A 27,336-nucleotide genomic window follows, 5' to 3' on the forward strand; every position below is an offset into this window, starting at 1 on the left:
AGAGAGCAAAGTATAGTCTCTGGTGCTATCACTCAGCCATGAATCCCCTGTCATTTCTTTCTTACTTCATTTGCATGTTTTCAAACATAAAATGCATCTTCTACCTTCTGCTTTGTGTGGAAAAAACCTGACTCTCTCAAAGAACTGACTAAAATAAAAACAGTCACCATGTCAATTACTTAAACTAAATATATTCACAAAATAGGGGAAATATTTCCATAAACAACCACTTATTTAAAGCATCATTCAGAGGCATGTCATATAAAAATGTGTACATGTCATTCCTTCAAAGCCTCCATTTTGCTATACTGTGATTAACAAGCTGGAAACAGTCTTTAATAATTTTGGTATAGATTTAAAAAAGAAAAAAGAAAAAAAGAATAGGAACTGCAAATATATTTCGATAGAACGAATTACAACCTTCACTCCCTTTCTACAAGTACTTGCATGAGTGAATTTTTGTTTGGAGAAGTGGTTTGGTGGGGGTATTTTTTTAATGGTATCATAAAAGCTCTGCAAACATGCATTCATGCAAGCATTTGACATCGTCACCTTGAGAATTAGTCTGGAAGAAAGAAGAAATACCTTGCGATATCAGCGCCTAACCATTCAGTATAGATGGTTAATGATAAACAGAGGTAGTCAAAGCAAAAAAGCACAGCAGGTAGCAATTCAAAGGCCTGGGTTACACTCAGGTAAGTCCCTTGCAAACCCCGTATCAGATCTGTAACTTGTAATGGGAAGACCCAATCCACTTTGACATCATTGACCAGGGGGCAGAAAGAGGATTCAAAAATACAGCAAGCTGACAGTCGTTACCACTGAAGCTTAAATCCCAAAGTACATACTAGCCACAAGATTAACTATGCCTACTAGTTCAGCCTCTTAAAGTATCTCAGACAGAAAAAAAAGTCTTACCACAGATATTTACATCTTCTGAATATTCATTTACTCATACTGATGTCATTTCCTAAGAAGCATATCTTAAAGCAGTATAAAATACGAAGGAAGTTCCACACTTAGCAAACAAAGCATAAAAATACAGAGGTAAGTGGCAAGATGGTTTAGATAGCCTAAGTCATCCACAGTCACCTCATGATTAACAGCAGTGTCAGCCTCACGCACTCGCTCTCATCTTTCCCTCTTGCTCTCGGTTATACACATTTCAGTGATATTTGATATTTCCAAGTGAGGGGAAAAAAACAATATATTATTTAACATTCAGAAGGGAAGGAACGTTGCATTAATTACGATCAACCTACTGCCACTGAATCACTGGTGGAGCTGATGCTGATTTGATGAGATCTGAATGGAAATAACAAACTCTGGACTTGCTTTCTTAAGACCTCTGTTTTGATAGCTGATGGCACTGGCTACAGCTGCTTTCCATATGCCTCTGTATAATAGTAGGGTATGTGCGTGGGGTGAATATAAATGTGTCAAATCAAACACCATTCAAGCATTAAATCTAGAGATTTTTCATGTTCTAGAAGCAAGAAAGTCTGAATAAACCCAACACTATTTCATAGATACATCAAACAGAAACCAAGCTTGAAACCTTTAGGAAATATAAAAATCTAAACCTAGGAATATAGATGTTCTCAGAACTCAAACAAAAGGGAAAATATTTTCAGAAAAAAATGCCTAGGTTCCACAACATATATTAAAAATTGCCTAAGGATAGCAACTATGCTAGGTGAAAATAGATGCTGTAATACTAGTATAAAAATCATCCACCCTATATAACTCCTAGGCAGTACCCTTGATTTATGATAGAGATAACTTCTCAGCAGCATTCTCTATCTTTGAGTTCAATATGACCATCTCACTACAAAGACAAGGCACTCATGAGTGGTATACTCTCTTCAGAATAGCTATCAGGAATTCAAGGAAATCTGAAATTGCACCATGACTAGACTCCCCTTTTCAGGATAGTACTTAAGTTTATCAAATGGCAATTTACGAGTAACATCTAAAAATATACTAAATATACACTTATTACTCTTCTATCTAGGATCACTGGCTGAATAGTGGGCATAAGTGATCACTCAAGATTTCTTGTGTGGATCAAATTTGGTACTATATAATTTTCTCGGGGTCTAGCAGAGTGGAAGTCTTAATGTATATCTTTATACAGGAAATCTTAGCTTTTAGAACATTTTAAAAAATCCACCCTCCTCCTCCAAAACGGAATTAAAAATGCTGTATCTCCATGAACGTGGTAACTCCATCAATGAAATTGGTAGAAGCTGCCCTGAAAGAGTTCTGCAACTACTCTCTTCCATGATCAAACTGGGCAGATAGACATTACAAGTCTGACAGGTCCTCCTGCCAATGGACTTGCTGCACAGTTAAGAAAAATTGAGAGTTAGTTAAATATGCATTTCTCAAGCTCTGTGTTTGCCAGTGCTGTTTATAATTTAATGAATGAATGAATAATTAATACATATAATAAAACAAAAAAACCCCAACTGCCTGGCAGGAAGAATCAAGCAGAACTGTGTAACCTTAAATTGACACCATCTTTAAAACAGGCTTTGAGGCTAAGTTTGTGACCTTAAAGCTATTATACAGTGTGTGTGTGTCCCCATTCTATTTGCTGTCATTGTAGAAGCAACAGAATCCTAGCCCCACCATAAGAGTGGACCTAAGTACACATGAAGGCCTGTGCAAAGCCTGCTAATCTGAAAAACAGATTGCATTTAAACACTAAAGTGTTTCATCAAAGCACAGGAATATCTTCAAGGGAGATAAATCAAAAAGAGAAATATAGACAGACCTGAACAAGTGGAAAGACAATTCTGTTACTCACCCTCAGATCTTCCTTTGTGTTGAAGCTATCAAGCAGCTGTTGATAATGCCTATCAGTCATTTGTCGCAAGAGTGACAACAAACAGGAGACAAATTCCCCCTGTTCAGATAAGCCAAGAATAGAAATATAATAGATTATAACGTCTTCTGTATTTGAGCTTAAACTGTCATAAGCACTTAAAAATAATTAACAAACACAAGGGAAATTAATCTACAATTAGGAAACATTATTTCCTAGACTCCACATTTTGTGAAAATACATTAATTTAGCTATGAACTTCCTTCCCATTTAAAGAATGTTTTTTCCCCAAATGCAGTTTACTTGCTTAAAAAAACCTATCTGGAATAGTTCCAGAAGGGCTAAACCAGTAAAAGTTTAATTTGTGATTTGTCTCCCTTGTATCTGTTTTTAAACATTTTATTTAGATTGCTAAGATGACAACCTCTTAGTTAACTCAGCCTTGAAACAAATATAAACAAAAATATTTTGCAACAACTCTGGGAAGAATGCTATTGTTTTCCTTTAGGGAATAAACAAATGGAGTGAGCTGGGAATTTTTTGAAAACATTTTTTCATCACAAAACCCCATATTTGTCAAAAAGAAAACTCATTTATATGATCAGAAGTTTCCTTGGACCTACAGTGGAATTTCTCATTAAAATATATATCTAGAAGTTGAGCTTAATTTAATCACAGGGCAAGACCACTCTCTTCCACAATGCCAATTCCTGGATTCACACTCCAGAAAAGGGACGCTCCAGTCAGCAGCTGAGGGGCTTGCTGGACTGCTGTGCAGATTCCTCCCTGCCTCTACTGATGCACATTCACCAGGCTGTCCTTCAAACAGCATGGGATTCAGGAGCAAAAGAGCAGAAAACAGCTCTGGGTATTCTCCAGTGAGCGATCAAATGACCAAGACATTATGGGAAGAAATAGGTTCTCCCTCTCTCCCTTCCCTGTCTACCTGTTCACTTTTGAACTGGGAAGAAACATTTGAACGGTATCAGATCTGGTCCGACTGCAGAATGGATGAGGACAGGAAAGAGCGAAAGGTCCGGACTGCATCCCAGCACATAAAAAGAACAATGCTGAAATTTTACAAGCTTGTTAAAGGTAGGAGATACACTTCCGGCCTCTGTCTACCAGGAAAGAGGAATGAGACTGGGAGAACAGATAAGTATGATAACAGTACTTTAAAATGATGTCTTTCATTAGTTTGTCAAGTCAAATTTTGGGAAGATTTTCCCCTGTCTTTCATTAAAAACACAAAATAAGATAAAAAGGCAGTATGTTTTCACTGGAATGGCTATTCTAGATTTTACATTGGAAGGCCTAATTCACTTGTGATTACACCTTGTATACTTGGTGGTGTGTGAGGTGATGGCTTTCACTGGCAACATGGTGATAAAATAATGATCATCTGGCTCATAATAGGATTCTACACTGAAATAATGATCCCAAATTAAGTCCCTGCAAAACCATTGTTTTTTCACAGTGAACACAGCATTCTCAAAACAATATCCTAAGGCTACAAAGTCTCTTAATCTTCATGCTCTGGGCATAACCATCAAGCTTACAGCTGCTGTCTTGTAAATATCTGAAAAATTATTTCCAACCATATCAAGTTCTCTTCAGAAAATACCTTGGTCTTTTATCATTAATTTTTAATATTTTAAATGTCATTACATCTAGCCTCAGTATGATTTCATCATGCTGTTTAGTATAACGTAGATTCATCTAAATAGGCATAATTTTTTGAGACTTTTATTCCAGTTATAAAATCTGAGACCACTCAGATTTGGCTAATTAGCCAAAATAAGCAGAGTAAATAAATAAGGGTGTAAGTTTACCTGATTGCTACCTTGAGTGACAAAATCTGAGTATGTACCTTTTGAATACTTCCCTTCCTGCTTACACTTTTTAAGCAGTCCTTTCTAGTCACCTTCCTTCCGTGTTCCCGCATTTACTTCAACTTATAGTAGTATATTGAAAATCACCTTCTATTCTAGAAAGCTGTACTGTTATAGTTGACAGACAGATTAGCTTTAAAAAGGTACCAGCTTCAGCTAATTGTTAACTGACTTCTAAATTTGAGCTTTTAATTCAAATGTAGGTAGCTCTACAGGCAGCTTGTTTTTAAAATAACAATGAACATTCAGCTGCATTTGTTGAACTCAACACAAAAATGTATGTTGTAAGATTTTTGCCAGTGTTAGGCACAGACTAACTGGTCAGGGTCCATGAGATCATGCACGAAAGCAACTTCCACACATATAATGACCTTGATAAAAAACATTTAGTATCCAATTCTAGTGTCATAAGTCAAACCAAACAGTATATCCAATTCACTTAGGTAGAATCCTCAAGTGATTTTTTTGTGTCTTATTTAAGGAGCACAATTATTAAAATATATGAAGCTCACTCTAAAACTGCAATTCATTTAGGTTCTGAGGGACTGAACTTCCAAGATCTGAAATCAATAAAGGTTTGCTTTAATTGGATTTCTTTTTGCTAACTCTTCATATGCCAATGCATTTTTTCTTAAGGAAATCTAAAGGTCTAAATCACAGACATCCTAAGGCAGAAGTTTCAGTTTTACTGTTGCATTAAATTCAATGTTTGTTAGTGCAACATGTGTAACACTGACACCCTGAAGACATGCCGTCTTTGTGCTCAGTTTAAAGCATCACATCCATCTTGCAGGTTACCATCTAACAAGATTCTTTGCTGCAAATTGAAATGGTACCAAGGTACCAAAACTACTCGAGAGGAAATAAACAGCGCAGTCATGGAAGCAGACAGTCTGGATGCTGCCTGATTTTATGCTGCTGCTTTGTGCAGAAAAACAGCGACACGTGGGCCTAGAAGATCACACTGAAATGAGTTGGGGACTACTTCCTCAGGAAGACTGTATCTGATGCAAAAGTATGACAAAAATTTTATCCAGTGTGCTGTCATGACACATCTCTCAAACAATATTTTATGATACATGCAGCTTGAAATAATGGTAACATACTGGAACAGACTCTACTGCTATACTCACACTGAGTACTTTATCATACTTGCTCTACAAATAGTTCCAAGAATCTGGCTCCGCGTGTTGCCATAAGCCTATACTGCATGATGTTTCTACATAAATGTATATAATTGCCTTATGCTGTGCTGTGAGTCACTTCCACATTAAGTATTCTTTGAGATGCCTGTGGTGAAAATGACATGGCTTTCCTGCTGCATAAAAAGGAAATGTTGCAACTTGAAAGCACTTTCAGAGTCTAATTTTTTGATGGTGTGAAAGAATTAGGCTGTCATGGTGTTTTATGAAAACTTAATCTGCAAGCAAGTGGATATCTCAGAAGAAACCAATAAGCTCAGAGCTTTGCTACACTAACAGTCTAATACTACCACCCTTACTGCAGCTGAGGTTTTCTTATAATGGTCTGATATGCCACACAGCATACATTTGTAATTTTGTAGTTTAAAGAAAAAAAACTCTCAGATGTATGCTGTTATCTTGCCACAAAGCTTGGTCGGCTCCATAAAACACTCCATATAACATTTGTTCTCCATGGGATAAAGTAAAACAGACAAACAAAAAAACCCCAACACCACCACGTTTCTTCCACAGCTATTGAATACTTTGTGAAATTTTTGATCTCAGAGGAAATTCTGGTTTGAAAAGCAACCATCTATTCATGAACGAAAACCGTTACAGTGTAAAAATTGGGCAATCAATTAATTAGGCATATAATGAGATGGTAAATCACACAGCATAGTATGTTCTCTGCACAAAATGTCACCCCCTCACTTCATATTGGAATCACATCCCTTGCTATATTAGAACTGATTTGCCCTTCAAAAGCAAACTGGGAACCTTGCTGAAAACAAAGCAAAATAACACTTCATTTTGTTTCATCAGTGCTCATCATAGCCCTTCCTGTAAATGCTTGCCTTTCAGCCTTCTAATTTGCATGAGTTGTTACAGCAGGTCGACAAAAATATCATTTGTTAATTTTCTAAGTCCACCCCCTTTGCTCTACGTTATGTGATAGAAAAGAAACTCAAATGCTCAGCCCAGAGAACAATAAACTGCCCTTCAATTAATAAATTTGGATTTGTATAAAGTGGCATCACAGATTCTGCAGGAATTTTTAGAGCTGCTTCATCATGTAAAAATGTATGCATTTTAGGAAGTAAAATGTTATTGACTGATACTCTTCCATTTTCAGGAATTCAAACTTTAAAAGTTTCAGAAAACTAGAAAATCTGTCGACAAAAGAAACATAATGGAGTAATTATTGACCTGAAACAGTCTCAAAAGAAACTTTATCTTCTGGGTTGTTTTCTGCATCATAATTTATAAATAAATTTAATGAAAAAAGAAATACTAGTTCCACTGAAAAGGAATAAAAAGCAAGAAAAGTTTTCTTTGTTCTCCTCATTCTGTTTTATATACAAAATCTTGTAAATGGCATTGTGAATTACAATCTAAAGACAAGTTTTTCACAAGTCTAGCTGAACAACCAGTGACAACTGTGAGCTATTATAAACAACTTACAGTCACGTCTTGAAACTGGAGGCGCATAGCCGAGCCTGATGGTTGTGGTCGGCTGGTGATCTCTAGTATGGTCCTTAATAGAATATCTAGCAAGCTGTTCACAATCACATCAATTTCTTCCAGGACAGATTTTTCCTTAAGTAATAAAGAAAATATTTCTGATTTTAAAATAGAAAGATGATGACAGGCATATTTCCTTTGATGTCATTTTAGAAACAAATGATAGTTTTACTATGAATGTTACATTTGAGAAACAAGGACTATTCTCTAATTAAGATATTGTTTAATTCTATTGGTTTTTTCCTAAGAGTTTTCAATTAATTACATTGTACTGAAATACAGAGAACAGTTATGGGGATGACTTTGAATATGTTAAGTGTTCATAAAATTAGCATAGCTCTATTTTCAATTACTGTTTAGAAGAAAGCAATAGATAACATACAAGAACTTTTTGGGCAAGATTTATGTAGGTAACGCCCATATATTTTCTGGGGAAATTGCCAAGAGGTTTAAATTCCAAAAAGTAGAACTCTGTTTTCACATTTTGAAATTATCACCAGAAACAAGCAGATGGTGCTCAACCTTCAAGACCTGCTTCAGCAGTAACGACCAGCTACATTGCTTCCCATCAGCTGAGTAGCACAAACAAATTAGTCATTTATGTAAGCCTACAACTGCTTGTACGCAACGTCAGTACAAAGGAACCAAAGTGTTCATCGCCAAAAGAGACCATGAACACCTTAATTACATGCATGAAAACACTTGATGAAGTCAAGTTGTAGTTACTTTTCATTTTTAACTCAGATGGAAGTATGTTTTCCCTGCTTCAACGTTTTCTGTCTCCACTGCAGCAGACAACACCATCTTAATCTGAGTGATTTTATCCCCAATTTAAGATGACATCTCTTTGCAGAAAGAAACACTTCATAATCAAATGCAGACAACCAAGCTAGAACTCAGCTGACAAACAGATCATTCAACTTCGCTGACATCAAGGTGTAGGAGTGAAATTTTTTTTTGTTTTTTTTTTTTTTCCTTCCTACACACCCAAAGCATATGATTTGTAACAAAACTCAAAATTCCTGTTTGGATTCAAGACAAGTCTAGTGTCACAGCCGTGTTCTCTGTCACTTCGTCTAGTATCAAACAACTGTTAACTTTCTTACTTATGAAGGTAGGCAAGTATACAGTGTATTAAGGAACTGTATCAACAGTGAGGACTCATGTACAAACTAATATTAGAATGGCCAACCACCCTAATTTTCAAAGCTGCCTGACTGCAAATTCACTTGTTCCCTCAGCCTCTAAATTATCTTGATTACCATGGAAGGAATGAAGTTCTGAACTGATCCACAGAAATCATAAAGTCACCAAGTCGTTAATACTCTTAGTGACTCAAAGACTACTAAAAATAGTAGCTGCATGTCCTGAACATTGGAGAGAGTTTTATGTAGACATCCACTTGTTATTGTGTGCATCTCTGGCTTGATGACTCCAAATGAAAGATCTCCTGAAATTAAGACCAGACATGTAAGCCTTTGTCCCAATCCAAAAGCACAGCTATGCTTTATCATCTATCACTTTATCTTGTGATGAATTATTACACTAATCCAGGAGAGGCTCCAATGAAAATGTTGTTACAGTTCCAAAGTTGCAAGCCGTGTCCATATTAAATCACTGATGGAGCAACTTTAATTGCTGACAGTGGTATGAAATGAAGAAACGCATAGAACAGTTCTTACTGATGCATTCATTACAATGTAATGCATGCTGGCCTTGATGTGTATGTACTGCACTAACTACAGGCATGTTTGTTTTTAATTGTGTTATATCCCTTTGCCTGTCAGAACTTATAATCATACTCATATCTGCAACAGACCTATCTAAGCTAGCTCTCATATGCAGCTTTCACAGATGAATTTGTAAACACAAACATCAGAAATTGGCCACAAAGTTTATCAACTAACAACCAAGTGCAACCCCCCCTTGCAATATTCATATCAATATATTTACTTACATCACCCATGTGCCCCCTACGACTAAACAGCCCACAACAGAAAATGCCTCTAAAAGAACGCAGACATTTCTTTCTGTCCAACACAACCACTCGAAAAGAGTCAAAGCCTGGCAGAGCACTAAGTGCTACAATTAAAATATTCTTGCATGGGAAGAAAAGGCTCATGAGAAATCAAAATGACATGCTTATGCAGAATCATTACACAGAGAACTCTTTAAAATGGACTCGGTCCAGTTTGTGTCATTACATGTCACTGAGCCATATAAAGAAGTTCAACACCTTGTGGATGTGACATGTTGTTTACTTACTGAGCTGTTCTTCTTGATGAGACAAAATATGTTGCTAAGGATACGTGCACACATTATAAGGTCCTTCTGCTCTTGTAAATGCATGTGGAGGTGATGTAAAACTACCGGAAGAAGAATATATCGAGAATCTGGAAAAAATGAGATTTTATGAGTAGGAGCTTCTCATAGAATCATTTAATTTTAATACAGACATAAAATGTGTCTTCAGTCCAAAACAGTACTTCAGATAAGCAGAAGCTTTTACTTCATAATAATAATGTCCTAAAGCGAATATTTGAAGAATAAACAATATGCTGAAAGTCAGTATGTCATATTATGGATGGAGAAAACCACCACTGTGTAGAATATACTACATATAACAGAAAATGCTAAGTAATTATTGAACTGTCATGCAAGAAAAACTTACCACAGTAATACTTGTATTCGAATTAATGTGAAATTATGCTCTAGTGTTCCCTGCCATGTGGCAGGATCCCTTTGCCAGCCAAGGTCACAACAGCCTTCATTTTGAACTTACATTATTCTACAGGTGAGTTCTACTTTATAGACAAGCAGTACTTTCAGATTTCTTTCAGGATTTTCACTTTTCCAGATTCGTCACTCCTACTGAGTATGAGCAATTTAGGCTACTGGTATCTACATTAAATGATTTGCCTTTCCTCTACTGTATTTTCTAAACACAGCTCTTTTGTGCTATTTTCAGTCCTGAATTATCTCAAAATTATGCAAGAACTTCATTAACATGCTACTTTTTCTTGCTTCTTTTTATTATTAAATAAAGACAACATTAAATGGGAAGAGCCCTAATACACTTGTGATGACACATTAAACACCTATTTACAACTTGATAAATGAAATGGGTGTTATTTGTTTTCATTTTGTTGTTGTTTTTACATCGTTTCCATGATTGAGAAAAGATGTTCTCATAGAAGTGTACTTGAATCATTTCCTCTATCAAAATTTTAATGATGCTTGTATGCTACATTATCTAAATATATTCATCTACTGACTTCCTTTGTTCATTAATGTAATTATTTCCTAAAAATTGAGTTTATCTAGCTGGAAAATTATTCCTTCAAAATCATTTTGCCAAACAGGAACTGTTAGTGGATTAGTCCTTCTATAAACACTTTTTTCCCCTCAAATATTTCCTCTATTTTTTCCATGAGGGAGAAAAAGTTACCATATGGACAAGTCGATTTGTACACACTATTTAAATATATCCTTGTTTTTGAAAAAAGCTTGCCTGCTCTTTTAAAATGGGTGTTTCATGCTTACTATTTATTCAGGTGTTCCGTTATATCTTCTTACTGAAGAAAAATATAAACAAAGACTGTATGGCAATACGCAAAAGGCCATCAATGAATCTAAAGCCAGTGCTACTGGTACCCGAAATTGGGAAACAAATAGCCTCTGTCCAGTGACTGCTTACTTCTTCAAGTGCCCCAGCAGGTTTTCATCAGGACTGGCTTGAGAGTTCCTCACTGCCTGTAGCAGTGCAGCTGGGCAGAAGCATCTCAACCAAGCCACCAAGGCATTTTCTTTTTATCTACCGAAAAACCAGAAGCTCAGCAAAATGTTGCCCCAGGTAGCGTGCACAGCTACCACTGCAAGATCTATAGGGTCAAAAGGAAAGTGAGCAGGGAAGATGGCTAATTTGCAGACCTGTGGTTAGGAAAGTGCCAGCTTATGATCCTCACCACTAAATCTGCTTATCGATTACGGACAGATTAAAAAAACAGAGCTAATGCCTTCAGCTGAAGCAAAAAAGCATGACTCTCCATTCATATAAAAAAAGACCTAACCCCTAGGCTACAGAGGATGGCTCCTTTTCCCTGCTTTCCGTTAGGCCTTATACGTATGGAATTCTTGACTATCTGGAAACCCACCTTCGAGAGAAGAGATGAAGGGTTCCCTGTGCAAACCAGATCTGTGGCTCTGCGGTTGGGGTACTCTCCTGGCAGGCAGGTGATAGGAAGCTGAATCCAGGCTGACAAAGCACTGAACCTAGTCTTCCATTCCCAGGCAAATGCTCAAATCACTACCCAACCCCAGAGCTGTCCCAGAGCAGTTACAGTAGCTCTTTCACACATTACTGGTGTGAGCTGCCTTATCCTTTGGGCCACAGGTCCTCTGAGGACAGCAGGTCCTCTCTTGCAGCTACAACTCAAATCCTTCAGCCCAGAAGGTGAGGAGAAAACAGGAGCAGCCCTGTGTCAGGGTGTTTCTTCTTGGTGAACTCTAGACCACTTTCTGATGAGCACGCATAGGATTTGGTACCTTTTCTGAGGTGCCCACTACCCTGCGCACTGCTTCCATGCAAGTGCAGCATTCTGAACTCCATTTTGAAGACCAGAGAATCCAGGTGTAGCAACACTTGACTTGTAAATAGCCACCTCTTACAGACGATATGGCCTGAATCATCTCAGGCAAAACTGAGCATCCTCATTCAATTGTTTAAAGTATCCCATTTTTGCAAAAACTCCATAGGAACTTTGTTTTACCAAGACCAAACAGATTAGCAAAAAGCATCTTACAATGACTTGCAACTATACATGGGAGGGAACAATGCCAGTTACTGATTAACCACCACATATAACACAGCTTTAGATATATTCCTCATAATCTAAATACCTCTCTGTCTTGACCTGTTTAGGTGGGGAGATGTAGTGGTATTATTACAGAAGAGGAGAGCTGGCATATTCACCTCCAAGCCAAACCAAGGTCTATGTGAGAAAGTTTGGAGAACGTAGCATACAACATTTGTCTCAGGTTACTCCTTTTCTTAAAAATTGTCAGCCACTGTGTATAGAAAAATTAATGAGTGCAAGAAATGGTGCAATAATTGGAACTCTTAGCCATCAGTCACTGTCCTAATTTTTCTTCTGTGCAGGAAGCCAAATTAGCTAACTGTTTAAAATGTTAATACTTGCCCTTTACAAATATTATACAGAAAGAGAGGAAAAAAATCATGACATAGAGCTTTCTGAGTACATGCTTAGCATAATTAGAAAGAAAGACTACTCTGGGCAATCCTTGTGACTTTCCTATGCAAGTTACATTAACTTTAGTATTTAACCCACAGCACAACTTTCCCCCTTGCTTTTCAGTTAGAGGTAAAGCACCTCCACAGACATGCAAAACTTTCTTTATTCTAGTGTATTTTAAAGATTAATTTCAGAAAGATGATATTCAATTTAATGACTGCCTGCTTAGAAAAAGAATTCATGTAACCGAACTTTTCAAGCAAACAAACAGCATTCTCCTTAAACGGTGAGAAGCAAGGAAGTTGCTCTTGGTTTTTATAGTTTTACTTGGACCTATTCAATTTACGCCTCCTCATTTGGAAGAACCACTGGACTTGAGGGTGGTAGGAGAAGAAAATGCTTAAGGTTAAACAAACAGTTATTACGGCAATTCCAAAACCAAACATACACGCCTGCACGGACATGTCACTGTTCTCACAACAGTTCTCAAAACTTTATGAGGAACTGTTTTCAGCTGAAAGAAAAAAATTGCCTACAGTGCAGAAGGAAAACACAGGTATGGCTGAGAAAGTCCTCCCTTGGCCTAAAAGAGAGCCACAGAGGCAAAGCATCATTTGCAAAGCTTCTGCAAAATGTTTTCTGCTCTCCACTATAAATAAAGGCTGAATTTTTGAATGCAATATACACACATACATCCCCCACAGTATGTATAGAAGCACACATACAAAAGAAACTCCAAAGAATAGTATATTGCGGTGCAAGACAAATAATACATACTAATTAATCTGAAAAAGATCCTGGAGTACTTGAAAGCAGTACTATGGATCAATGTGTAAAACCTTTATATTTTGAAAAAAATTACTCTTTTTTTTTAAATCTGTGTTAATATGTAAAACTTAATGCCACTTTAAATTTAATTCAGGATTTGTATCAACAATTTCACTAATGATAGGCTTTTGCATTTTTATAGCAATCAATTAGCTTGCAGTGATTACTGAGATATTTTACAAGTCTCATTAAAGAGAGGTTTTGAATCTTTTGAAAAAATGATGGAATAAGAGGGAAATCATAATACCTAGCCTCTAGAACTAAACCTCCTTATCCATTCCTGGTATCTTTTCCTGAACTTGCCAACAACTTTTTTTTTATTCCCATAGGAAGTCTAACATGTAACAATGTCCTTTCTATGAGGCAGTTCAAAGATTTTAAACTATTCTCATGGATTGTGTCAGATATTAATCTCTAAATGACTACTGAAACACAGTTTCCTACACGTACATTCTCCTGAGATATACAGGATGCAATTCTTAGATTAACTCGTTCACAGACAGACTGAGGGAAGCAGTCAATCTCAGAAAGAAAACAGATAATTATCATTTTTCTAATCTGTCAATAGTGGGTTTCAGTGTAAAATAAAGAAAACAAAAACCAGATATGGAATAAGTTTATATATAAAGTAAATACATAAAACTTTACATATTAAATAAATAAAATGAACACATGAAGATGTCTTTAAAACATCAACTCAGCATTTTTCCTAGCTTCATAACATATATGTATCTCCCTCTCTCATATACAGATATCATATACCATATGATATCTATAGTGTAAATGGTCAGAGAATAAAACCCCTCCTCTATTTATTCTGAACAGCTTGCCTTACCAAAAGGAAAAGTCCTGCCCAGCTACTCTTGCACAGAGGTCCAAATCCTCGAATTTTGGGAAGACACAAAGTTTCCAGCCTTTTGAGAACATTCTCTATGTGGTAAAGAGCTGCACCACAGCTTATATCTGGGCTAAGATACAAGCTCTATCAATATGGCATTTTCTTTTTTTACGACTTTACCTACTAATGTAATCTCTCTTCTGGTAATTGATGTGTTTGATCAGTGGTGATTCCAAGAAAACTCATCCTCTTTGGTGGAAGAAACCTAGATGTTCCACTTACACACCTCATGTTTTCATAGCTATTGAATTTGCAAGCTCAAAGTAGTGCCCTTAGAAAAAGAAATTATTGGTGTTCTGCTAATGTCTGTTTAACCATGTCAAGAAGGACGTGATTCAAGATGTGCTTCTCTGTTACTGGCCTTAACTCTTCCCAGCAAAACAGATTTAATTCTTCCCCAAAGCAAGGTTTAATAATATTTAATGCATAAAAGACAACGAACAAGAGTGCTAGACTACTGATGTATCGGAAATGACGAAGACAGAAAATCTTCTGGGTACAGGCATATGTAGGTCATCAATTTGGCCATTCTACAAGTATCAACAGGGATGTGTCCAAAGAGTTACACCCAAAATACCAGGAGACTGGAAGAAAGGCCAAGAGGAAGAAAAATACTGCTTGTCTTTATCAGCAGTAAAACTGTAATTTGTTTCTTTTTAGACACCCAACGTAGTGTACCACAAAGATGCAGAAGTTAATATGGAAAAACAGAAGTAAAGTAAGGCCTTAACATGCACTAACTTTTCACAGGAGCTAGGCAGACAACTGCTCTTGGCACCTCTTAACACCTCTGTAGTTGTTACCTATAGCAAAAGCTGAAGTTTAGAATCACTGAAATAGAAAAAGGTTCTAAGCAAACTATATCAAAGCCTCAATACAAAGCCATTTCTGACATCCTACCCACACATGATCAGTAAATACAATACATAACCTGCATTCCCTAGAGAGGCACGTAGAGACCAGATGCATCAAATACATCTGAAATGTTAATAAACATCTGTGCTTGGGCACCTTAAATCAACCCTTGCATGCCTGATATTTCCATTTTCAGCAATATACCAAATATCTCTCCCACTTTTAGTGAAAGCATAGCTTTAGTGTCAGTTGATTTCTGCAGCAGTGGGAGCTAATGTGTTAGTTGTTCAGGCCCTTGCAGCACAAATTGTGTAAAACTTCCATGCTAAACTTCTCTCATTTGTTTCCAAGCAAGCTCCAAACAGAAAATGTTATCTAAGAAGTGTCCTCCTCATTTTCAGACATTTGAATAAATAGTTATTTCCTGCATTCCATCTAGTTCCAATGTGTTAGCTAGCACCGCAGCTTGCAGTGTTCCATCATCTTCATCTGGGAGACAGCAATCAATTACTTTCACAGCAGCAAGCCTCAACTTCACATTAGGATGTACAGTTTACTCTGCACATTAACATAGTCTAGTGCAATATTTATTTTCCCAAGAGGATTTTAAAAGGAATTCCTTCTAGGGAAGGCAAAGTCTACTTATATTTTTGTATTTTAAAGAGATAAAACATTAAGGGCAAAGAGACCAAGATGTTGATCTCCACACAACCCTTCAACTTAGTGATGACTGAAATTATACCATACAAGCATTTCCCTGAGCTTCCTATCATCAACAATGGGAGCTTATATTACTGCCTGATGTCTTCCACATCAGTTTCCCTGTGGTTTAAGAAATTTATATTCTATGACTTCTGAATAATTAAACTGGATTTGAATAAAAAACTACCACTTTTACAAAAGGAAGCAAACAAAAAATAAAATTGTCATATGGCTGAAAGCAGATTTACAGTTCCAAGGAAGTCCCCAAGAGTCCCTTACATGGCATTAAATAACTCTCTTCAATTACATTTATTCATTTGGATCTTCTGGTTAGGCTGACCTAACCAAGATAATGGGAGGAAAATGGAAATGATGCTACCTGGTCCCTAAGTAGTTTGAAAAATGAAAAACGTATGTTGGAGTGCCTTTAACATTGCTCCATGAATATGTCATCATCTACCCTGAGTATCAAAGGTCTGATCAATCAGCTCTAGGGAGAGCTAACTGTTCTGGAATGGACTGCCGTGGAGGCTTGCAAGGGAAAGGGTAAGCGGTTTTGGCAACCAGAATGAAGCAAAGTAGCCAGGATCCAATACTTCCTACCCATTTCTTTGAGCTCATACTTTTAAAGCACAATCACTGAAAGCATTTTTTTTTTAAAAAAACCTCTTCTTTACCTTTTTAATTTAAAAAAAACCCCATCTTTTATTTTGCAGCATCTCAAAATATTTATGCATATCCTAGTGGTTTTTGCAGAACCTTCATCACTGTAATGTGTTTATCTTGAATGCCTTAGATGGTAAAAGTTACCGTTTCTACTGAACTCCAACAGCCAATACCCAAAGAGCTCTCAAGAGGGCTTTTGGTGAGTAAATTAACACTTACTCAAATTCTTTAAATCTCTTCTATTTTAATTCTTTTATTTCAAAATTAGTTCAACTCAAATTTAATATTTGGTCACTTCTATGTGTTTCACTTAGAATAGAAAAAAAACAATGTGAGGCTCACCACCACACAGCAGTTTTTTCTTCTGCATAGCAAATAATCATGCTGTTATATACTTTATGCACCAACTACTACTTGCATTTGTGTAACCGTTTTATGCTACATTAAGGAATGGAGGATCGAAAGTGCTGAACTACTAAGACTTACACAAGTAAGACTTAATGGATAAGTGACAATCTGCTTGCTGAACTGTCCCCAAAGGAGAAAAAAAGGAAAAAAAATTAAATTTAGTAAAGCTTTTTCCTTTATAATTACTTTAAAAGTATAAGGCAAACTTCCTTCACAGACATATTGCCAGAAGTAGATCAAAACAAAACTATATTTTAAGAGTCTTTGTCCTTAAAAAACAAACCACTTAATTTAACCAACTGTATTCTTGTAAACAAACAGCTTGTACAGAGCAGTGCTTCAAGAATTGTCCCTCAGGAAGCATTACTCTGCGCAACACTATTCCCTTCAGCACCTGCTGGCCCGTGTACCAAGCACACAATCTGAGTTCCTTATCTGCAGGCAGACCAGGGCAACCTTACCTGGGTTAGTGTACAGGTGACTCTCTACAGTTTTTCCAATACTCTGCAATTTAACAGCTTGAAGGGACTCATCCCCATGCATGACTGTTGGCAAGCTGCCCAGAGCATCATGAACTAAATTTGCCACTTCTCTTACATCAAAGAGCTTCAAAAGTTCAGAGTACACCGATGGGAATGAGCTGAGAAACACAGCCTAGAGGAAAGGGGCACAAATGGACAGTTAGATATTGCAGTATAGTTTTGACATTTATAGAATTTAAATAACTATAGAAATTTAAGTGACTGTAGAAAAATGCCTTTCATACATAAAGAATCTCAAGGGTAGTTAGTAGCTTTAAAAATGCTCACGTTTTCAGAAGAGATATCCTCACATTCATTAATAGGCTTACACTTGTGACTATTTTCCCTTAAGCATTATCTAATGACTGTTCACTTCTCCCAGGACATAGTGATAGTAAAAAGTTCAACTTAGAAGAAAAATATTTGTGCTTTACAGATTCTTCACAATCTATGTGTGAGAGTAAGTTTTTAAAAGGCTAACAAGCCAGCTGATATCAGAATAAAAAGATTTGAGTGGAGTTGGTTTGGTTTGCTTTGTTTTAATGTAAGTAATATAACAGCCTCCGTATCTTCCATTTTTCAAATAACAAACATTTTTATTTTGGAGCGAGACAGAAGCCTTGGTTCACTTCAACAATCCTATAATAGGGTTAGAAATTCATTGGTGAGTATAATGAATATGGAAACAAAACACTGGAAAAGAAAGGAGGGCAATGCCAAAGAAAGGAAGCTAGAAATGACATTCCTTTCTTCCTCTCCAAATCCTGCTGATTGAGAAAAGCTACTGGTACCTCAGCCGTTCTTCACACTGGTGTCAGAACAGATGACATAAAGGGTTAAAGATACTGAAGAAAAATTCCAACTGCGGTGGCTTATATCATTTTGCTATTACCTTTTCACTCCACTTGTTTACATGATATGAGATGGAAGAACCACCTCTCTACTCTGTTCTCTGACTTGCCATTTTCTTGGAAGAACAATTTTCTACAGAGATTAAAAAATTAATAATTCTTAAGAGTTCTTAAACACCTTTGGTTACAGAACCAGGGGAAGAGCACGGTATATCTATGAGCTGTAGAAGTTGGTAAATCCATGGCACAATGTAGAGAGCTATCTCCTGTGTGTTTTGCCTCTGCGCTTTAGCACTAGTCAATTTTAGTAGTCTCAGTTGAAATAAATATACCAGATGAGTATTAAAAAAAGATAAGTCTTTTGTATGGCTCAAATTCTTCAGTTCCACTGTGGTTAGACTAAACTGTAAAATGCTCGAAACAGAGACATGACTATGTCTGCATCCCACAATATAATTAATATGATTATAATGTAATGATAATTCAATATTAAATATTAAATTAGAAGCTGCTGGTATGAAAATTTCATACTACAGGACAAAAAGGTGTGACGATGAGCTGAAAATACCATTTTGCTCTAGCAAAACCCACTTTTTTTTCCTGGGAATATAGGTAAGGACACGTATACTTTTTCTATATTGGACGTGGAAACTGGCAATAAGCAAGGCATGCTTGAAAACTTACTTGTAGTTGGGATAAAGCACTAGCTCCTTTGCTCTCTTGGGAAAGGAAGAAACGTACTGACATAAGAAGCTCTTGAATACAGCAGCGAAATTCCTCCTCATTTTGTCCACCAGTGGCAATAGAGAATAACCTTCGAGACTGAACTATGTATTTAAAGATATATTCCTGTGCCTAAAAATGTCAAAATCAGAGATAAGTCATAAAAAGGAACCAGCTCATCTTTAAATAGAACACACACAATGATTATATCATTCAAATAATGACAAGGGTCTGAAACGGGACATCATGTTATTTAATATTAGCAAATCTTTCTATTGAAACACTAACATTTCAAAAGCACTCTCAGAAATGCTCTTCCCTTGCCTTTCATAATCTCCACAAACCAAAGAACACTTTTTTTTTTTTTAACAAATGTAAAACTGCAAAATCTCAACACTGCCCCCCCATCCCTTGCATGCCATTGGCTACAAAATCATATATTGCATAAACATACAAGGCCAATATAAGAAATAGGCTCAAACTTTTGAGCTGTTCTTAGAATTTCTCTGCCTGTTAAAAGTTGTTTTCCTGTCAACTGTAACCAGATAACAATAATAAAAAAAAAGCTTAATTAAGTTGCAAAACTGTTGGAATGTAAATTAAAAATACAGGCCTAACACCTAAGTTAACAGAAGCATGGAAAAGCACAGAAGGGTACCATCCTGAAATTTTATTTTCAGAATGTAGCACCTGTCCCAAATGGGATTATTTTGTTGTACAACTCAGCCTGACTCCACACTGTGCTTTGTTGATGGTACAAAACAGGACAACAAGAGCAACCCAACCCACCATTTTCAGTAGAATTCCCCAGTATCAGCTTTGAACCATTAAGTCAGCATGCATGGCTGCCACTTGGATACAGTTATGCATCAGACGTTAATACTACCAATGCAATCTACATTTGACTTCTTAGATCTAACTCTTAATCATGTATATCCTCAATCAGTACGGGACACAGAGCTCCAGAGTCTAGCGGTAGTAAGCTCCATTGATCAATGTATTGACAAAAGAAAAAGATGAACAAACTTGAATGCACTGAATGAGTCTGCAACTCCCTAGAATTAGTACTACCATTCCATCATTTATACATAATCTGCTTCATTTCCTAAGTTAAACTTCTTGGTATTGCATGAATACATTATTCAAATATATAATTGACTTTGATGGGTTTTATTACCTTTAGTACTTCCTGTATGTGCTCGTGCAGCTCCACTTCGGTGACTCGATCGATATGCCACTTCAGTACTTTTATAAGATCTCTAGAATATCACATCAGAAAGTATTATATCACACAAGTGGGAGAAAGGTTAACTTTGCATTTAAACTGCAAACCAATTATCTGTCACATGAGAAACACTGACAAAATAAAAAATATATGACTAGATTTCACTAATTGCTACAGGCCCAGTATTACATTTGGTTCTCAGTCTGCTGAAAGCCACCTAGTAGATCTCATTAGAACAGGAAATAATACCAGCATTACATATGCAGTAGAAAGATTTTGACAGGGATACACAAACTCAGTTAAGCCAGACAAGACCCTGCCACCACAAACTATCCCTGCTATTCCATGCATTAGTTTGCAGTCTCTTTAAATTGCGTCAGTTTTAATGGAAGTCTAGGTAGCAAATAAAAACAGAGTACAGCAGAGTAAGTGATACCTATTAGTGCACTGCTCTACACAGACAGTGACACACAGTTGCAGCCGGATGATGTTAAGGCTCCTATGTTTTTCAAAGTAATTCAAATAAAGAAATCCACTGAAGAAAAAGATTCAAAAATGAAGCCAATGTTAGAGCATCAGCAAGTAACCTTTCAGGTAACTTAAAGTTGTTTTACTCTTTTAATGGCCTAAGTCTGGGTGTTGATATAAGCATTGCATTTTATTTCTAATAATACTGTTTAATTTAACCTAATGATTGACTCTGCTTAGTTACCAATAACTGTCAGTATTCAAATCAGATAGAAAAAGTACAGACTTCACCTGTATGCAAGTGCTCCTGCAAAATGACTTTCAATGTAAGTGTCCATTACTGGCTTAAAATGGTGAAACTTGCTGTCCTGCAGCAAATTTATTATGTGAACCTAAATGTGAGAGAAAAAGAAAAAGCTTTTTATTTTTTTTACTTATTTTTTAAATAGAGTTAAGCATCATCAAAAAATGAAACTTACCAAACAATCAAATACTTTTGATCCATACTTTTGAGAGTTCTCATCTAAAATCCCAAATAAAGTGTCTAGTGTATCTTGAAGAAACTAATTGGAGAGAATAAGAGACAGTTTGTTATTAAATAGGTATTTTTGTGACACACAAATACATTATTTCTCTCATTATCTAAAATGATAGAACGGTATATACCTTCACTATTTCAGAACCATCAATTTCTTTTAATTTTGAGAGGCAACCTGCAATTTTGTCTGGGTGGGTTCTCCATTTCAGAAGGTCAAGCATATCTCCTGCAAAAACAAAATGCAAGATTAAAGCTGGAAGCAAAGCAGCATTTCAGATTTTGAATTCTACTATTACAGTCCACTCAGCAAAACCTGGCTTCATTAAAACAAAAGAAAACATCTCAAGATTTGCTATAATATGATCTGCCCAACAACAAATTTTCATTCCATTCCATAATTGCTCCACCAATAGAAACATAAGAACACAATACTGGGTCACTAAAATCAGTCTCCTGGGGCAAATATATCATGCAATCTTGTTCAGATATTTGTCAACTCCCATCTTAAGAAATGGAATTATTTTGCTGTCTCTTGTCCCATTAAAGGATGCCTTCCAGAGTTGTCATCTGATAGCTAGAAATAGTCTTCTAATTATTAGTTTGTATGTATTTTAAATACTCATCTTCCTACGTCTTTTTAGACAATAAACACAATGCCTCTAAGATCTTGCTTTATTAATAAGCAACACAATCTCTTCTGGAAACTAAACTCTTCTGAGCTAAAACATACCTGAGTGTCTTTGTACTTCCTCCAGTTTTAATTCACTCTCCTTCAGCTTTCTTGACCAAAACGGTAACTACACTACAGATGAGATTACATCACTGTTTTCTATATCATTAGGAAGCTCATATGCCTGCTGTAAACACCTGACCTATGTTCTAGAATTTGGGTTATTTTCAGATACATCATATTGGTGACACAAACAGGTCTTTCTCCTGTTTAGTACTGTTCAGCTCCCCGAGTACAGCAGAATCCCCAAGAGTATCCACTAGGATACGACCCTGCCTTTTCTACCATTAGATTTGATCCAATTTCTACTCTTTCTTATTAATTATTTAAATCAAAGTTACCCTGTTCTGCCTGTATCAGATTTTGATTTTTCCCTCTCAGCTGATGAGCCCATTCAACTACATATTAGCAGCAAATTTCATCAACAGGCTCTCCAGCATCTCAGGTTTTAGTGATGCAGCTCCTATCCCCACCTCCTGCCACCCCTCCAAACAAGAGATCAATCCCAGGCCTAATGCTTCAGATCTAGTATTATTTTCCTTCCACTCAGGAAGGAAATTCCTTACATTATAGTGCAAGCTGCCAGTTCCCTTTAGGCCCTTATTTACCAGTTTTAAAATTCTTATTCTAATCCATATCTTTTCTAACTTCCCATGTAGTGTGCTACTGAAGTCCAGATGGTTTAGATCTGCTACATTTCTCTGAATAATAATAATTTAAAAAAAAACTTTGAAAAGAAAGATTAAGTAGTTTATTCTGGCATGATATGTTTTTGATAAACTCATCTTACAGCACATTCCATTTAGCTACAAGTCCATTTTTTCATCTGTGATCTCTTGTAAATACTTGCATAAAATTCATTGGAGACTGATGGCTCAGGTAACGTATATGCTCATCTACTTGTCTTAAATGTAGGTACTATTTTTATTACCCTTAGGTCATGTGTTAGTGCTTTCAGCTTTAGATACATACAAAACCCCCCACCTCACTATGAGATTGGGAATTTTATGTCCCATACCATTCAATATCCTAAAAATAGACTTTTGCAAACTTGGCTTGGCTTTTCTCAGCAGTTTTTATTTGACCCTGACCCTTGCTGTATTCTGACACGTTGCTGTTATTTTTTTCCCTTCTGCTGCAGGTTCTCCTCACATTTTCTGCCCATGACTCACTTGTTCACGTCTGCAGCGCTCCTTTCAAGTTGTATTCAGAGCAAAAAGTTCCACATATTTTTGAACCGTTGAATTAAATTAATCCCTAAGCTCCTTTACATTCAGGTTTACTACTTCCACATTTCACTAACCAGCTTTTCAGAATTTCTCAAAGCATGGGTGTTTGAAGCAGAAAACCTTAACCACCATCCAGTTCTTCCATCAGTTCAAGATGAACCACGGGTCTAGTTGATCCCTGTCCAGCCATATCTTAGAAGAATCCAGTTCTTCTGAAATGTTCTCAGTACTTATCAAACTAAGTAGCTAATAGTAAGTGTTCCTCTCAGTTCAGCAACTGTTTCGGTGCTTTCTACCAGACTCTTTTCACGCTCAAGTAACATTTGAGCCACACCCATCTTCATGTCATTTCTTTCCCAGTTTGCTCCAGTAAAGCTCCTCCCTCTCACAGCAAAAAATGAAGTAATATTTGTGTCTTTAATAACACGACATAAATCTCCACCTATATTCAGATCTCTCCAGAGCTGCTAACAGCGAACACCCTACATGCTATTCCACTAATATTTTGCTGCTTGAATCGGTTTTGGTAAGCTCAAATTGGTTTTATGCATTTATAAGTTTCTTTTTTTGATTTGTTTCGCCTTCTGCTAGTATGGAATGATTTGGATTAAGAGAGATGCTTGAGTTGCACTAAGAGCGCTGAAGGGTCCCACACGCGCATCAGAGACATCCCAAAGATCAAGGACAAATGATGTGTCCTATTATTCCTTCTGTCGGGAATTTTCAAGAAACAAGCATTACAAATCCAGTGAACTGCATTTGTCTTTTGGATAATTAGATGGACTTCTACACTTTATTCTGTTTAAGCCTCCACTTAAGTTGAGGAGTAGTGAGACTAGCTAAAGCTGTCAGTTCATAGCAGGAAAAATATTTCTTTACAGGTTTGCTGGAGGAATTTGGTGGGAAGATAGTTGACACTCAGGGATTTGTTGGGAGATTAAAAAAGAAAGAGAAAGCAAATGTCAGACACTCACTTCAAAGCACTTATTTCAAGGAAAACGCTAAGGAGGAAAGACATTGCTGAGATAACATTAGCAAATAGCCCAAGCATAAATGACATGACTAGAAAATCTGACATGTGAATCACAAGGGGAAGGGATAGCAATGTGTCATGTATTAAGAGAAATGAGAATATAAAATTGTCTCCCAAAATAGGCCCACTAGAGAAACATACTTTTGGAAAAGGGAAAAAGTCAATGTCGCTGATAAATTTTACTGAAGAACAACATTTCCAATGCCTTATCTTATTCCTGATCAGATTTGTACATTAAAAATAGGCTACACCTGACCTACCATTCCTACCAAGCAAAACACTTCCCTTCTCAAAGTCTGTAATTTAAATCTAAAGCGCTAGGTTTAAGAAAAGGTTTAGAATCATGTGTCTAAGGAAGTGGTTTGGGATGATGTTTCCATCTCTCTCCTACAAATCCTGAGACATCAGAAATTGGCCTGGCATAGCACTACTGCACTTCAAAAGGTAAAAGGCGAATTTCAGAACTGGTGGTCTGCATTCCTCTTCCAACAGGCTACTTTTCTGTGGTTTCCAACACTCCCTCCGAACTGGGGTCACTCTGGAAAGCTGACCCCTCTTACTTTTGTTTTATTTATCACCAGTTTGGCCTTTTTTAAAATGCAGATATATGGATTACACCTCTGCCTTGCAACAGACATGCTGTACAGCATGTTGCTCTGCTGACGAACAGCTGCTTACTGGGGATGTGCCGATCAGTGCTGAGAAATGAACGGATGCCAACTTGCTAAAATATTCTGACTTGCTGGATGGATCCCGAGTCTCTGGCAAGCAGAGATCCCTCCTGTATGTCAGAAACTAAGACTGTATTGATAACTACTCAGTAGAAAAAGAGTATGTTCTCTCTCACACTCTTTTGGGTTTTTTAGGATAATGAAATATAACTATCCAGCTAAAAATGTAATATATAAAAGCTGATATACTTTTTTGTTAACATTAACTGATTAACTATCCAGGATCAAAAGTCAAGCTAAGGAAAAGCTAACTAGCAGACAGATTAAATAAGGATGCTTCTTATGCGATATGTTGATGAACGCACAGATTCCCCTGGTTAGAAGGTCTCTGAACATTGTTTGGAAATAATCCTAAAAACCCCTCCAAAGTATCCAGGGTAAGGAACTTATGGATCCCAACAACTGGGAGTCAGCCTCCTTCCCCCAGTCCCCATAATTTTAATATGCATGAGAGCTGATGGCATGTGGGAACAATCAATGAGAGAATGACAGCTGAGTAAAATTTCCCAGCACACTAGTAAAGCTGTGGCCTAATTCAGTCACACCCTTTACAAGTCTGGGTTTGGGGTCCTCCCCCACCCCATGGCCAGACCAATAGCATAATTTTCAATTCATTTCCAGGCTGGACATTGTTGTTTGTAGACACTGGCAGATCTCTGAGAACTTCAGAAAAATCTCCAAACTTAAAAACAGATTAAAAAATAATCAGAAATTTTCAAAAATACTAATGCAAATGTTTACTAAAAAAGTACACATAGATCTTTTTACTCCTGTATTTTTTTAATAAATATGCTACATTCTCTCAGGGATAACTGAAGTAATGCTCACATGACCAAATATCCACATGCTTTGCTCTATGTTCATTTTCTGAGCATGCAATAGGTTTTGGCAAATTTTTGTTTAAAAGAATGGGGATTTGGAAACTCACCAAGATGAACTTCCCAAAGAAGATCCTTGGAGAAAATATGAGCCTGTCTATTGAAAATATTTCCACCCTCTGAAGTACTGCTGAAATAATTGTTAACTCTTTCAGAGCTGAAAAGGGGATCAATATTATTCAGATATTCTACACCCTCTTACTCAGAATATGGTTAAAAAAAAAAAAAAAGGAAATTTTATGCCCTATGGCACACATCTATTTACATCAAGTACAAAATAACTCCTGTACTGTGAACGTAAATTAGTATTATAACCCTAGACAATAGCGCAACTATTTATCAGTGAGACACTTAAGTTCCGGGCATCACTTTCATGCATGTGTAAGTACCAGTAGATTCATGTGATTTCCTAAATCAAGGCCTTTAACTGAAGAAAATTTAGTCTCCGATTGCCTATTAGCAACCATTGGGATAATCTTTTATTGGCTAACTTTTATTACTTTGAAGCTAATTGCTATGAGAATACAGAATGGATGTGCACAGTGAAACAGACCACTTACTATCTGCACATAGTTCTATTTTGGACACTTGCTACTAAATGGTGAAAATTAAGATGATTATTTCAATCTTAAAAGCTGCTCTAGTAGTTGTTAAACACCTATAATCGATTGGCAAGCAATTAGCAATTTTATCATCATACATATAAGAAGGGTAAAGACACAGTCATTCACACACGAGAGAGATAAGAAAGATCTTAAAACTGTGATAAACAGCTCAGAAATAATAATATAAAACTGTGGAGATATCAAGGTATGGTCAGAAACACTTTACCAAGCAAATACACAATATTTAGAAATTTTTGAAAAGCTGTTTCAGTTACAAACTGTAGTTAATACAGCAAATAAACAAGAATCTTAAGAATTTTATACAGAGCAATGGTAAAGAGCGCAAACGTCTATTTCTATCTGCTGCTCCTTATATCCAGTGTGTAAGATTGTTTTAAGTAGTAGTAAATGTTTGTTGGCTTTAAGGAAGAGAAGTGATACAACAAAAAAACAGTATGTGCCTAATTAAAACCAAACTGCCACAGCCTAAGGCCTACAACAAGTATTTCATAAAAACTCTACAACAAACAGATTAAGAAGTTTTGTAAAGCAGCTGGGTTTTGATAGTTGATTCCAAGAGTGCTGCATTTGATTCCAATATCATGTTAATCTAAAAAGTATTCTTGAACTACTTAAAATCAGTGGTTTATCATGCTGCACTGGTTTCCATCTGGATATAAAAAATTATGGAGAAAACCGGCTTGTAAAATGGATAGAACATAAGCTATTTTTGAGTACATCCATGCTTGCTTGGCACAGAAAAGGCTA

General features: G+C 36.5%; 1 protein-coding gene across 1 annotated transcript in view; it reads right to left on the minus strand.

Annotated features, from left to right (window-relative positions):
- DOCK4 (dedicator of cytokinesis 4) overlaps positions 1-27,336 on the minus strand; it is a 221,258-nt gene that overhangs the window by 60,489 nt on the left and 133,433 nt on the right. Inside the window, 9 exon segments of the mRNA XM_035890904.1 lie at positions 2,813-2,911; positions 7,368-7,502; positions 9,693-9,820; positions 17,498-17,690; positions 19,093-19,263; positions 20,309-20,390; positions 21,116-21,216; positions 21,304-21,387; positions 21,491-21,588. Coding sequence (XP_035746797.1) covers positions 2,813-2,911; positions 7,368-7,502; positions 9,693-9,820; positions 17,498-17,690; positions 19,093-19,263; positions 20,309-20,390; positions 21,116-21,216; positions 21,304-21,387; positions 21,491-21,588 — 1,091 coding nt within the window.

The sequence above is a fragment of the Egretta garzetta genome, unplaced genomic scaffold, assembly GCF_000687185.1.
Source record: "Egretta garzetta isolate BGI_Z169 unplaced genomic scaffold, ASM68718v1 scaffold503, whole genome shotgun sequence".
NCBI lineage: Eukaryota > Metazoa > Chordata > Aves > Pelecaniformes > Ardeidae > Egretta > Egretta garzetta.